The sequence below is a fragment of the Culex quinquefasciatus genome, chromosome 2 (assembly GCF_015732765.1).
Source record: "Culex quinquefasciatus strain JHB chromosome 2, VPISU_Cqui_1.0_pri_paternal, whole genome shotgun sequence".
NCBI lineage: Eukaryota > Metazoa > Arthropoda > Insecta > Diptera > Culicidae > Culex > Culex quinquefasciatus.
In genome coordinates this window covers 208,773,285-208,789,052 of record NC_051862.1, presented here as the reverse complement: position 1 = coordinate 208,789,052, position 15,768 = coordinate 208,773,285, and the positions used below count along the sequence as shown (strand labels likewise).

The following is a 15,768-nucleotide window of genomic DNA, read 5'->3' as shown; positions in this document are numbered from 1 at the left end:
ATACATTCTCCTGCGTTTAAAATCAATTTTAGCATGTTTGGGTTTATTAAAAAATCTTAAGATTTTTTGAAAATTTTCGATGCAAAATCTTTTTTTTCGATACAATTTTTGTTTTTGTCTGATCTTAGATTTTTTGAAAACTAATGATTGCAAAACAACTGAACTAGTGTAAAATGCATTTTAAAACACTTTTTTTTATTTAAATGTGAAGATTATGGCTTGTTATTTAAATTTTTATATTTTTTTATTTTTTTGCCCCCCCCTTGACCTCGGCCAGGGCCGAGGGACAAAAACTTTTTTAAATATTTGCATCGGCCTTATAATTTTACGAAAATACTTTTTGAATGCAAATTCAATTTTATGTGTAAATGATGAAGGCAAACATTTCTTAACGTTTTTTTTTTAGATTTTGTAGACAAAAAACTATTTTACGAAAAATCATAACTTGGTCAAATATGATGTTTTGGTCTTTCTGGAATTTTCTGAAACGATGGAATTGAATGTGTTGGTTAAAAAAATGATCAAAAATTGTAATCCATGGAAAATAATTTTGAGTGTCGAAATAAAACTTTGAAAAAACAAGATGTTTTTACTCGTTTATTTCTTTTCTGCAAATTTGTCATTTTCGAAAGCATATAAACATTCAGCAAAAAAAAAATCTAAAACATGGAAAAACTGAAACAGTTGCTTATCTCCTTACATTTTGTCATTTTTTCTTTTAGCGAAAATAAGAAGGGGTTTCTGTGAACTGATCTTTTTTGAGTCCTGAGACAAATTTGATGATTTTTTTATTTCAATTGCTGAAAAAAATAAGTCATATGTAGATATAGTCTCATCTTTAATTATAGTTGCAGAGATGTTTTTGGATGTAATTAAGGTAATTTTAGTGTACTTTTCGAACCTAATGTTTGTCAATGTAATTTTTAGGGTGCCTTGTCTCAGCAACAAGTAGTTCCATCTACCAAATCCTAGATATAAACAATAATATTTTAATAAAATTTGAACATTTGAATTATTACCATAAATCTTGAAATTTATTACTTTTCGAAGCATTTTCAGAAAGTTAAAACCTTTCATTTTCAAAAGCGTAAGTTCAAAAACTTTTGTTTTCAAACAGTATCAGTAGTAAAAAAAACACATTTGGGTTTTAGCTTCCTCTTTTCATAAAGTCATACTTTTAAAATCGATATCCCACTGTTTTTTAACATTCTAATGTGCAAATTGTGTGGATATTTTCCACAATAAAATTTGGCTACTGCCCAATTTTATTCGATTTTTTAATGTTTACCATGTTCAGAAGCCAAAAAGTTAATACCATAGAGCAGTTCTCTAGGATTTCGGTCATTCGATTTTTTTTGTATTTTTTAATCCGACTGAAACTTTTTTGGTGCCTTCGGTATGCCCAAAGAAGCCATTTTGCATCATTAGTCCATATAATTTTCCATAAAAATTTCGCAGCTGTGATATGTGAAAATTCAAAAATCTGTATCTTTTGAAGGAATTTTTTGATCGATTTGGTGTCTTCGGCAAAGTTGAAGGTATGGATACGGACTACACTGGAAAAAAATGATACACGGTAAAAAAAAATTGATGATTTTTTTATTTAACTTTTTATCACTAAAATTTGATTTGCAAAAAAACACTATTTTTAATTTTTTTTTATTTTTTGATATGTTTTAGAGGACATAAAATGCATACTTTTCCGAAATTTCCAGGTTGTGCAAAAAATCATTGACCGAGCTATGAGTTTTTTAATCAATACTTATTTTTTCAAAAAATCGAAATATTGGTCGCAAAAATTTTGCAACTTCATTTTTCGATGTAAAATCAAACTTGCAATCAAAAAGTACTTTAGGAAAATTTGGATAAAGTGCACCGTTTTCAAGTTAAATTCATATTTAGGTGACTTTTTTGTCGAAGTTTTTCATTTTTTTAAATTAGTGCACATGTTTGCACACTTTTGGAAAAAATATTTTTAAAAAGCAAAATTTTACTATAGAACTTTTTGATTGCAAATTTGATTTTACATCGAAATATGAAGTTGAAAAAATTTTGCGACCAATATTTCGAATCAGTATTGATTAAAAAATTCATAACTCGGTCAATGATTTTTTGCACAACCTGGAAATTTCTGAAAAGTTAGCATTTTATGTCCTTTAAAACATATAAAAAAAAATTAAAAATAGTGTTTTTTTGCAAAAAAAATTTTAGTGATAAAAAGTTAAACAAAAAAATTAGCAAATTTTTTTTACCGTGTATCATTTTTTTCCAGTGTAGTCCGTATCCAAACCTACAACTTTGTCGAAGACACCAAATCAATCAAAAAATTCCTTCAAAAGATACAGATTTTTGAATTTTCACATATCATTTTTGTATGGACAGCTGCCAAATTTTTATGGAAAATTAAATGGACGAACTAATGATGCAAAATGGCTTCTTTGGGCATACCGAAGGCACCAAAAAAGTTTCAGTCGGATTAAAAAATACAAAAATTAAAATTAAAGAAAAAATACCGATTTCGTAGAGAATTGCTCCATAGGCTTATAGTCCATGAAATTCCCTAACTTTTGACCTATAGGAGTATGGGTGTTGGAAGCTGTTGCAAAAAGATATTGAGGTTTAAAAAAAATATTTTTTAACAGTAATTTGAAAAAGCTATGAGAAAAAGTCAAACAATTCCTGGATGTCTATGACATATTTTGAAGTACTTCAAAAGACCTTTCGAATCTAAGAGAGTTGGAATTGATGAAGTTTTACGAAAGTGCGAGCAATTTTAAGATTTTATATGTTTTTTGGACCTCAAACTTCAAAGCCCGTTTTACCCCACTTCCCTTTGTCGTAGAAGGCTCATATTTGGCATGAGTTCATCTCATGTTTGGATAAACAAACGCTGAAAGTTTCATCCAAATCGGAGAATCTCGATACGACCTCTAGAACAAACCGAGCAATATTTACAAAAAACTGCCTCTTAACTTTTTTGTTTTATATATTCCTTGTTCCATTTTTAGTATTTTAATTTGTATTTATCTTGTTTAGTTTATGTTTGTTTCTGATAGTATTTGGCTTACTCTACCACTCTCTACCACCTTTTGCTTTTCAAGTTTTTTCATGTTTTTACAGTCATTTATTTTCAATATTGTGCTTTTTTGCATGTTCTACTATAGAACGATACCATTATCATTTAAGATAAAAAAAAGCTTAGAGGCAAAGTCGGTACACTATAAAAATACGGCATACCTTATTTTACATAATATTTATAGAGGAAATATCAGTAAGAAATCACAGCCAAAGTTGACCGCGGAAAAATGACATTTTTGAAAACATTGGCAAAATCTCATTAAAATAAATCGAACTTCTAAACGGTAAATTTACTTCAAATTTAAGAGTTCTTCTTTCCAATGATTTTCAAACATCAAAAATTGGTTCAAAAATTGATTTTTGGCGATTTTTCAGATCGAAACCTGCCTTGAGGCGGGGTTGGGTTGTAAATGGTTAAAAAATATATATATTTAGGAATGCCAAACAGAACTGTTAAAGCCAAAAAAATCTGTTAATTTGAAGATCTCCGTATAAAAATTGATTTTTCGGTTCATAACATAAAAAAAGATCAAATCCTTAAACATAAACCACTTAAAGCTCATCGTGAACCAATCCACCCAAATCAACCCAGTCAATCACGTGGACCCACCACCCCTCTGTTACAACTTACCCGTCTTCCCCACGCCGCTCTGGCCCAGCACCATCACCCGGAATGGCTTTGCCGCCTTGGAATGTAACCCGAGCTTCACCAGCGACGAGGACGCCAACTTGGGACTTGTGGTGCTGGTGGCGGTGGCCAATCCTCCCACCACCGAGCTCGTGCTGCTGGCCACTTCCTCCTTGCTTCGCGTCAGTGGCATCTTCTAGAATCCTTCGCAGAATTCCCGCCACAACTTTTTCAATATATCGTGCGTGAGTGGGCTTTTTTTTATTGTTTTCTTGTCACCAAAGTTTAGGTTTTTCCCAGGATTTCCTGGCCGATAAAGTTTTTTGGATGACTGATTTTTCCAGGCAACAAGCAACACTCAATTAATAGATCTATGTCTTCTTCTTATTCGTTGAATAATTCAAGTTATTGGGAAGCAACAACATCTGGACGATAAATTCCAATTATTTTCGCAGGCCACAACCAATATAGTTGGTGGTGTTTACACTTTGTCGGAACACTTTGGAGAAATTTGATTGCCAGACTAGTTTATCGGTACCGGCTGGTTTAATTGATATATTTCCTGAGTTTCGATGTCTTCTGGCTTCTGACTTCTTCCAGCCAGGGCACGTGTCTAGAATGACTTGGTCTGTGTCTCTCTTTTGCACAAAATTGTGATATCCCCGAGAAAGGTGATTAATTTCTTCCTTCTTCCTTTTCCCCACCGAACGGCACTAGTTGATTCTATTTGCTCTAGTTATTTATCAGGACTGTCGCTGGACACGAAGATAATCTTCTCACTTCCTGGCACTTCCACCCACAGACAGTCACTAATTGTCCCGTTGCATCGATAGACACTTTGCTGTGAACGCACTTGAACTATCGTGCCACTAACTAAAGGCACCATCATCATCGCGCGAGTTGCCTGAGTTGGCCCGACTCCAAGATCGGTTCTTCCTCCTTTCGCTCAAAAGTGTGTGATAATTATTCACAGATTTTTCCCAACTGACAGTGTCCTCTAAAAACCAGACGCCATGTGTTTATCTTAGGAAACAAACAAACTACATCTCTACAACAGTTTCTCCCGCCAGCTTAATCCAAGAGATGTTCCGGAGTTCCGTACCGAGCGACGATCCGCCAACGAGTAACCGCCAGCTGGCGTTACGTTCGCCAATATATATCGGATTTTCCGCGCGCGTTAAAGTTTCGCTCTCAAGAGAGAGTGAAAACGAGAGAAAATTTCCAAATCGCTCTCTGTTTTTGTTTTTCCTCGCGTGACGAGTTTTTCCTTTCCTGCCGACAAGCCTGTTGAACGCGATTGATGGTGCTGAGTGGTTCTCTGAGAAAAGATTGTTGTTTCGTAAATAATATTCGAATCAATGAAAAAAAAATCCATGCAAGAATATTATAATATAAATTGAGAAAAAAATTGCAACTGATTTGATAAAAAAAAAAATTTCCCAGAGAACCCCATTTTGTTGTTGTTCAACAACTCGGCAAAACACGCGTTCGCGCGTTCACACTTGGCTTCAACAGTTGGCCCGAAGAGAACGTGAATTTCAAGCAAACTCCATCCATGCGTTACATCTCGACCCGAAGGGAAGGTAAACAAAGCCGAGGGAACTGGGCGAAGAATTCGAGCGATTTTCTTGATCTTGACGTACGAGGACCTCCCCCCAAGGTTCCACCTTTTTGTGATTGTAACAGCCAGGAATTTTGAATGAAACGCCTTCTGGGAATTTGTTTTTTGGGCCCGGTGTAATATGGTTGTCACCCGCAGTGTTGCTCTGGGTTACCAATTACGGGGAAATGTAACGGGAGGTTATGTCAGGGCGAAAATCAAACAAGGTGGGATTTCGATTGAATAGTGTCAAGTGAAGTCATGTTGCGGTTGATTTTTAAAGCTGTGTAGTTATTAAATCTACTTTATCTTATTTTTTGTGACTCTTTTTAAACTAGATCGTCTAATTTCCCGTCACAGAAAAATAAAATTCCGGTAATTCGTGGGATTTCCAGAAAAAAAAACACATTTTTTATTTCCCGAGAAATTTGTAAATTTCCCGAAAATCCACGAATTTTAAGCGAATATATAAATCCTCCAAACTTTTTGGCTTTTTTGTAATGTCATGGTTTATTTCAGAAAAAAAAAATTTCTGAAGCATTCACAACTGGGAATAGATCTTGCTTATTTGTTGGGGAACAAAAATTAGGCTGTTGCAAATATTTTTCAATGTTTACCCTCCATTTCAAAATCATTCCCAAAAATCAAGGGGCAAAACAATTTTTTTTTTCAAAAAATTGAAAGCTATTCAAATTGCATTTTCGTGCATATAAAATCATATTTTACATGTCTGGGATTGATCAAAAATAATCTAAATTTATGTGGGTTTTCAATGCATCGCAAAAAGTTTGTTTGCATCGAAATAAAATCTTGAATATTTTGAAGATGCTTGCAAAACAAATCGACAGGTATAAAATGCACTTTTAAACACATTTTTCTTTCAATTGTCAATACCATGGCTTGAATTTTTTTTTAATTTGTTGAAAACTTCACGTTTATCGGGAATTTTGATACTCCATGAAATTGGATGCTCTAGTTTAAGGCTCTAGAAGGCATCATCCCCAAATGGCCATTTGGCAGCCATGTTTGGTTTAGAAAAACATGCAAATCTTGATTCAGAATGTTTCAATCCAAAAATGGTTTTCTTTGTATTGTTTGTAGAAGCATTTTACATATAGTGGTTATTTTTTCATTTCAATTTACTATTTCTGGACCCTGAATTCAGAAACACCATTGACAGCCATTGCCCCAAAAGTGAAATCTCACCTTAACCTGATTAATAAAAAAAAAACAATTTGCTTGTCTCTTTGAATACAGTTTGATAAATCACTTTGCCATATTTCAAGCTAATACTTATTTTTTTTTTTAAATAGTCCTTTGTTAGAAAAAAGGAAATAAAACTGCATGTGATTTATTTTTATGAAATGCTACAGTAATGTCAAACAAAAACTAAAAAAAAAGTTTAGAAATTTGTTGTTGCCCAAAGCAGAAAAAATGGCCTCAAAAATTTATTGATTCTTCTTATTTTAATTTTGATTTACATAGTGAATCCTGAACAGAAAAAATATGGTAATGATTAATCTTGAAATCGTGAAATAATGTGTAATTTTCAATGAGGAACTGATGTTTTTTTATCAGTTTCTGTTGGATTTTTCAGTTAAGTAATTAATAATATGTGTGTATATACCAGTGATTCCCAACCTTTATTTATCCATTCCCCCTTGGCTGAATATCAAGAAATTAATTCAGCCCACCCTGTTACATTTTGATAATTGATATAATTTTTCACAGCATTTTTTACATTAACATTATTCATACCATTTACACTGGCAAATATTTACAAAAAATAAGCATTTTAAGCCTCCTTTACATTACCTGCTCACACCTGGAATGCTGAAACTCTCGAAAAATATTTGGCAATATATTTTTTTCAATAATTCTGTCTGTAGAAAATGCAACACTTACAGTTTTATTTTTTACCAATTACTTTTGTAAGTAAACTAAGTCATAATTTGATACACAATTATTTTTCAAAGCCATATCAATGCTAAAAAAGGGGGACTCTCAGAAATAAATGTAAATTATGTTCTCAAAAATCGAATCAACCTTTAAAAAATATTTTTTAAGGAAAAAAATTACAGTTTAAAATGAATTAAAATTTAATTTAATTTTCATGGATAAGTTTGTCTCTTAAAAAAATATCTTTGCAATAACAAAAAAAAAAACTGACAAAAAAAGAACATGATCGGAACAACCAAAACTCGAGAACCAAAACAAAATAAAATCAAAATCTGTTCGTCGTGTAAGAATTTGAAATTAAACTTGAATTTTGAAAACTAGGTATCACAAAAATGATTGAGAATTGTTCATGATTCCAACAAAGTGGAAATTGTCAGAAATTTATTCAAGGTAATGTTCAAAAACATGCAAAAAAATAAAAAAAATATTTTGAAGCATAATTGTTTTGTGGAATTTCGGAATTTTGCATTTTTCGAGAAACATTTTTGAATGTTAGTTTTTGTTATTTTTATTTCAAAAACTCCTGCAAAGATGAAATCTAAGGAAATGAAAATAGTTGCTGTTACTGATCAATGAAATTCGCAAATATTCAAAAACTATTGTTATCTAGTTTCAAAGAAAGTACTGATAATGATTTATATTTTTATAAAAACGTAAAAAGCGTTGGATTGTATTTCTTCGTTATTCCTCCCCAAGAATGGCCAAATTCCCTCCCAGGAGGAATTCCTGAACGGTTGAGAAACACTGTTTTCAAGGGTCAGGAAGTTTTGATAAGTACGATTTGAAAAATCTCAAACAGTTTCATTTAAATGATTTGACTGAAAGGATATCCACATAAAATTATAAAATGAAATTGAAACATTTTTTTAATTAAATAATTTTATTTGAATAAGAAATTTCCACTGAATCTAATTTCATTGAATACTGCAGCTTTGAAAAGAAAAAAAAATTGTTTCCATAAATTTTGAATAATTTAGAAACATATTCAGTGGTCAAACATCATAACCTATAAACTTTAAATGCATATCCCTTGATAGTAAATTCTCTGGAAACAAATTTAAGTAGTTTTTAATTATCAACATTCAGTTTGTTTTTTTAAGTTAATGAAAAACGAAGTACACAAACCTTGTGATCAAAGGTTGAGGGGTTAAAAACAAAAATTGTGATTACAAATATTCAAAAATGGCTTCAAATACACAATAAAATAATGTGTAAAATTGTAAGGTATAATTTTGGAAGGTTGAATATTACCTTTTTGATGCTGTAATTTTACCTCAATTTAGACTGAAAAACTGGAAATATACCAGACAAGTGATGAAATTACACATTTTCAAAGATAAAATAACACTTCAAAATTGGTCCGAAAAATCAGGGGGCAAACAATATTTTTTTCAAAAAAAACTTGAAAATTTCAATGGAATCAGAAGTCTAATCAACTGAAATCGATCTAAAATGCCCTATTCTTCATTGATAACCATAGTTTGCATGTTTGGGCTCGTTTAAAAATATTTTGACTTCATCGCAAAAACTTTTTTTCTCGCAAAAATAAAATTTTCGTCTATATATGGACATTTTTGGAAACTTATGATTGGAAAACAACTAGACAGATAAGTAATGCATGTTAAAACATGTTTTTTCATTGAAATGTTGATACCGTAAATTTCAAATTTTTAACATTTTTATTTCGAAATTCATTATTCTTATGCTTTGAATAAGGTCGATGCAAATATTTTTTTTAGTTATTTTCATGGAACTTTCAAAAACTAACAATGTATGGGCTTACAGATATAAGCTCATAATTACATTGCTCATAATTGAAAACATAAAATATTTTCAGTGTAGTATAGTAACCTGGATAGTAAATTAGCATATATCTGTAAGCCCATACATCTAATTGAAATGTGGTCAAAGACAAACTTATGGGAAATTGGACGAGCATTCCGTTTAAAATATTTTCGAGACTGAAAAATCAAGTCTGTCATATAAATATTGCCAAAAACCATCAAAAAACCTATTTTTATTTTTAAAACCGCTGTAACTTTGCAAGGATTGGACTTAGGACAATGGTCAATATGAAGACTTTTATGGAAAATTGTCTGGAAAATCGATTCCCACTATCAGATTTTAAAAATTTTGATGTTTAGAGCACTTTTGAAAAAAAAAAAACAGTTTCAGTAAATGATTTTTGTATTTTTTTAGGTGAGTTGCTCCATCCTGCATTTTTCGTGAGTCTTTTTGTAACATCTTAGACTTTTTTTTCACAAAATCGCAAGGTAACCTTCAAATTTGACATTTAAACTTAAAAATCAAAAATTCTCATAAAAATCGAGTGTTTTTTTTTTGTTTCAGTGTATTTTGTCGAAAAGCCCGTCAAATTTCCAACAAGTTTGTCTTTGACCACTTTTTGATACGATCCAACGGCTTCGAGATACAGCAATATTTAAATTACCAAATACAACAATATTGAAAACACTTACGCCCTTCTCAAATGTCATTACCGAGTGTAACTGGCTCCATATACACAAAAATGGCTTATATAAGCGTAGGATAACATGTCTACAAAGTTTCATAGAAATCGGCAAGGGTCAAGTACAACCGATTCACTATTTGACATGGAATTGCTCTTATACAATAAAATTCTGGTATTTGGCAAGAATTGCTCATGTAAAGAATAATCAAAATTGCGCTCTAAAATTATTTTTTTTTCTGAGCTATAAATTATGCACTGAAAAAAATTAGATAAACAACAGCAACTTAAACCATTACTATGTTGATCACCAACAAAACCGGCAGTTTGTCCTTGGAGCGAGTACAATTTTGTTTACCTTTCTGTAACGATAAATAAATCTCGTAATTGCACCTGCGATAGTACACATTCTGCTACTCGTTATGTACCCAGAGCATTGCTAACAACCTGTTGTGTGTGAGTTGACCGTTCGCTAGCCCATATGTCCGAGCCAACTCTCTTTCCTGCGTGGGAACCACCGAACAAACATCCTTCACCTTGCAGAGTGAAAATTTTCCTCCGCTTCGAATTGACGTGATTTAAAAGTTGTCACAACTAGACAGTGCGAAATTGAAGCAACTTCGACGCAATATTCGCCGTCAAAGATAATCAGCTCTCGCTGAAGTTGTTTTGGCGAAATTTCTAATTAATTGTTTGATATTTTTTGGCGCCGAGTTTCGCTCCCAGTTGTGGAAATTGGAGACACTTTCATCCCCAACCCCCAACCACCTACCAGAGATTCCCAATTTGTGGTAAACTTTTACGTTTCGACGGTGGTTTGGTTTCCAGAGCTGTTGGGTAAATATTTATCTATTTTGCGTTGGAATGAAAGAGCAATTGACCTAGCGGGGGTGGCGGGGTGGACTTGATGGAATTTAACGTCACGTGCTCTCAAAACAACGCAATGGCGAACGTCATTAAGGATTTGGTTCGCGGTGTCGATTTTTAACGTGGCAACAGGTTTCCAATGACGTTAAAGGAGGATGAATTTCTGAGAGGGGTCATTCATGATTTTCTCTTGATAAATTGTCATTTATCCCAAAAACTATTTTTCATGAAGTAGATTATTGTTAAGAGTAAAAATTGTACAATAAAAATGACATAATTTATGGCTAACCCCGTCCCCGACTCACTCGAAGCACACACCGTTCAAGTGTGAAAAAAAGCTTCTGCCTAGCTTTTCCCATTCACGTGGTTGAGCTTCGCAACGAAAGCTACGTGCTACGTGAATGTTTCACCTTGATTTACCTGCGTCGCTGTTCTGCCCGGGTGATATGAGCATTATGTAAATTGATATCAAAAACAAGTGACTGACTCCCACCGGGCTGTGACTCAGACGGGTAACAAGGCTACCCCTCAGAATCACCATGAAGTGTTAATTTCCCAAATTAATTTTTGGGCTGAAAAAAAAATTATAAGCTGTCCGTTTTGATTACCAAACAAATTTAACACTTTCATTATTTTTATTCAAATTTGACAACCCTAATCCTGTTACTAAAATAACCTTCTTGGCATAATTTATGAACGGCTAGCTATAGTTGGGGCCTGCATATGATGTTGCTCGGTTGGCCATTTGGGCGGGCTTCCCTCTGGCGATAACATCCAGGAGGAAATATTGGCACCCCATTTATCAGAGTTGATATAGTTTCGGTAGGCTGTTGCTAGACGCCCAGATTTCGGTGCACACAGGTGTAATGACGCCGTGACGCCAGCATAAAAGTTCAACGGAATGCGTGACCTTCGGTTGAGGCCTGCTTCAAGTGGGCCTTTTTGGATTGATAGGAGAATCTAATAAAAAATCTATTTTTGAAAAAGTCTCTAAACTCAATTGTCAATAAACTCCACCGGCGGCAGTATCACGGTCAAGTTCAAAAGAAGGCCTTCCCCGGCTTTTCCTAGACACATAGGAGGAAATGGTGGAAACGATATGTAGGTGGTGAGATACAAATAATGGTTGAAAATCGATCTGCGATAAGCAACTGTGTGACAGTTATGAAGAATAAAACACGTGTTCCTACGGATTCTATTTTCCCTGGTCAGAGATTAAAATAGATCCCCCGAAGACAAGATAAGATCTGCTTGGTTTGCATTTTTTATATCTGTCTCCAATTCAAATATGAAGTCAATTTTTTTTCAATGCTGTACTTTTTTCTCATATTATGAGAAAGTTTCTATCCGCAAAGAACAAAAAAAGCTGCTCCTTGATTTGCTTATTTTTTACATTTTTTCAGCATTTTTGCTAAATTTCAATGTTTGAATAATTAATTGCTATAAAATAAAATACTTATTCAGATGATCAAACAGCAACGCTCAAATGGGTGCTGCAAAGAACATTTTAGTACTCTTATTGTGAGCGATGAAAACTTTGCAAGATCTTCACAATAGAGTGACAAGAAACGAAAGTGATTTCACAACTAAATGCTAAAATAAACTTTTTATGAGAGAATCATTGAAAAAAAATTTACGATCTTTACAAAGCATGGATCAATCTCGTGACAAAAGAAGTCATATTTTTCCATCCAGAAAACACTATATTTTGTGTCAACTATTAAATATACTTTCATCTCTTGTTTATGACAACATTATTCTAAAAGTCTTACGTAAAAAGCTAATTTATTGAGTTTTTTAAAGGTCCTAAAGACATATGAAAGACAACATCTTATTGGACCCTTTCAAAATAAAATGGATTATTTCGACGTCTAAATATTTGTATTTGTAAAAATAATGCGAAATCACTACTTATTTTTTTGGGTTTTATTGTTTTATTTTTTGGAATAAGGTAGGAACCTTATTATTTTTTTTTAATTAAGTTCGCAAAATCAAACTTGTAATCGTAAATCGTAAATGTTCTGTATAACATTTTTTAATAAAAGAAATCATTTTCAAGTTATAGCTTTTTGAACATTCAATAACGGTTAATTAGTTGGTGAGATGCAGCCTTGCAAATACTAAAATTTTATTTTTGACATTCTAAGTGTCATCCAATTCGACTTTATTTTTAAAATAAATTGGGTCAGCAATTATTCGGATTTGGATTTTAAATGGTTGAAAAATATAACATTTGCATAATATTCGGATCTTTCCGAATAAAATATTTTCAATTTTTCTGGATTTTTTTACCATTTCAAATTTCAGACTATATTTTGAAAAATATAATAAAAAAGTTTTTTAAAAGATCTGTACAATATTTTCGGAAATATTCTTATTTAACAATAAAATAGGGTTAAAAAGGCTTTTATATGCTTTCACGTGAATATAATGTATTTAGTCAAAAAATGTGAAGTATTTTTCGATCGCAAAATTAAATGTAATATTAAAATCTTATGAAGAAATTGTGGTTCATTGTGGTTGAAAATTTGAACAAAAACATTTGAGTAAAAACAGTATTAAAAATTGCATTTTACACTAGTTAGTAGTTTTGCAAACATTAGGCCGATGCAAATATTTAAACAAGTTTTTGACTCGCGGCTCTGAAAAAGGTCGAGAGGGGGCAAAAATTGAAATAACAAGCCAAGGTTTTAACATTTGAAATATTTGAAAAGTGTTTTAAAATATATTGACTCTAGTTAAGTTGTTTCGCAGTCATTAGTTTTCAAAAAATGTAAGAATTGACAAAACATAAATTACAGCAAAAAAAATAGTTTTTGTGGTACTGTACACTGAAAATTTTCAAAAACTCTTAAGATTTTTGAATAATCCAAACATGTTTGAATCGGTTTGAAACGTATATCAATGCATTGCAAATTGATGACAACTCAGTGAACTTGGATTTCCATTGAAATTTTGAAGATTTTTGAAAACATACTTTTTGGCCCTTTATTTTTCGGGCTGACTTTGAAGGGGGCGGGGGGTGACAAAAACAATTAAAAATATTTGTACCAGCCTTAGTTTTCAAAAAAAAAAAAGATTGTTTGACAAATTTTTACTAATATTTGTACCAACCTAATGGCTAAAAAGTTACGGATTTATATCGAAAAATAAAAAAAAACAGATTTTGGGAACTTCATTTCTTGTTAAAAGAAATGAAGTGAAAATTTAAAATATTTTTTGATTTATTAAAAACAAAAATTAAATCAAAAATCTTGAGAGTTTTTGTCCTCATTAATGAGCAATTCTCTACGAAAACGATTCTTTTTCTTCAATTATAATTTTTGTATTTTTTAATCCGGTGAAATTTTGATAAAGTGCACCGTTTTCATTCTCTATACTTTGCTTTATTGAACTTTGTTGATACGACCCTTAGTTGCTGAGATATTTCCATGCAAAGGTTTAAAAACATGAAAATTGATGTTTCTAAGTCTCACCCAAACAACCCACCATTTTCTAATGTTGATATCTCAGCAACTAATGGTCCGATTTACTATGTTAAAATATGAAACATTCGTGAAATTTTCCGATCTTTTCGAAAAAAAATATTTTCAAAATTTTTAAACCAAGACTAACATTTTAAAAGGGCGCTATATTGAATTTTTCGCCCTTTTGAAATGTTAGTCTTGATTTAAATTTTTTTTTAATATTTTTTTAAAGATCGAAAAATTGCTGTCCTCTTAAACACATCAGAAAATGAAAAAAAAATAAAATTAATGTTTTTTTTTGCAAATCAAGTTTTAGTGACAAAAGTTAAATAAAAAATCACCATTTTTTACATTGTATCATTTTGTCCAGTGTAGTCCATATCCACACCTACTACTTTGCCGAAGACACCAAATCGAGCAAAAAAAATCTTCAAAAGATACAGATTTTTGAATATTCATACACCATTTTTGTATGGACAGCTGCCAAATTTATATGGAAAATTATATGGACAAGCTAACATTAGTTGATGCAAAATGGGTTTTTTGGGCATACCGAAGGCACATAAAATGTTTCAGTCGGATTAAAAAATAAAACAAAATCGAATGACCGAAATCTGGTCTAATACCTCCAACTTTGCCAAAGACAACAATCAATCAATCAGAACATTCCTTTCGTTAATTTTTTTTTTTTGGAAAACCAACGACATTTAATGGCTTTTTGTCATTGGAATTGCCCTCACAATATTTGAGTCAAATAAAACATACAAAAAAAATGCAGTTATTTGCTGTTTCACAATGAAATTATAATGTTATAATTAATTATATAAATTTTTCACAAATAAAATTGGCATTATTTCTGTTGTAAAATCATTTAAATATTTTAAACACTACATACGGTTTTGCAATCAAGTATCTCAAGTATTATTATAAAACTTATAAAAAATGTTTGTTTGGCCGTCGCTTATCACAAAAATCAATTAAAAAATGATAAGTTATTTGTAAAATTTACAACAGAAATAATGCCAAAATTTACAAAACGAAAAATGAATTATGAAAAAATAAAAATAAGAATGTCACCTCACAAATTTACTACAAATACATAAAAAGATTGTGTTAGTAAATCAAAACAATCATAAACAAAGAAACAAGAAGTGTTGAAAATCCTTCGGATGGCAATTCCTTGTTTTACTTTTTTATTATTAGCCTTTGTGTCAATCCTTATCAATCCAAACAAAACAAACTCATCGCAATAAAATCTTTGCACGTTATAAAACAACTACACAAAACACCACCTCGTCACCAACACTGCTCCCTAATTGACTCCGGTCCGAAGATCATGACCAAAACCTAGAACTTCAAGTCGTCGACGGGGAATCGCTCCAAGTCCGGCACACGAGCCCATCTGCGCCGTAGAAGTAGGTTAATTGAATGAATTTTGTTTCTGTTCCAGGCCGGTCGTCGTCGTCGTCAGTGCAAAATCTCGTAATCAAATAAAAACAACCAAATATGAACGGTTTTGTTTAATATTCCTTAACACGATGATTGATAGTGCGGTATGGTTAGGGTTTAGGGGAGGTTAGAGCTGGTCTCATTTTGATGGAAGAGAAATCGTTCTAGGAAGTTTAAGGTACTCCGACGCACCATTAGAACGTTGAAGTGTTCCAAAAATTTGGCCTCTTCACACTGATAAGACAAAGCGCGT

General features: G+C 32.0%; 1 protein-coding gene across 1 annotated transcript in view; it reads right to left on the bottom strand.

Moving 5' to 3' along the window:
• The window catches only part of LOC6054365 (ras-like protein family member 11B), a 28,285-nt gene extending 23,468 nt beyond the window's left edge, over positions 1 to 4,817 (bottom strand). The window contains exon 1 of the mRNA XM_038253667.1: positions 3,710 to 4,817. Coding sequence (XP_038109595.1) covers positions 3,710 to 3,899 — 190 coding nt within the window. The 5' untranslated portion in view covers positions 3,900 to 4,817. The remainder of the gene's footprint in view (positions 1 to 3,709) is intronic.
• Between the last annotated feature and the right edge of the window lie 10,951 nt (positions 4,818 to 15,768).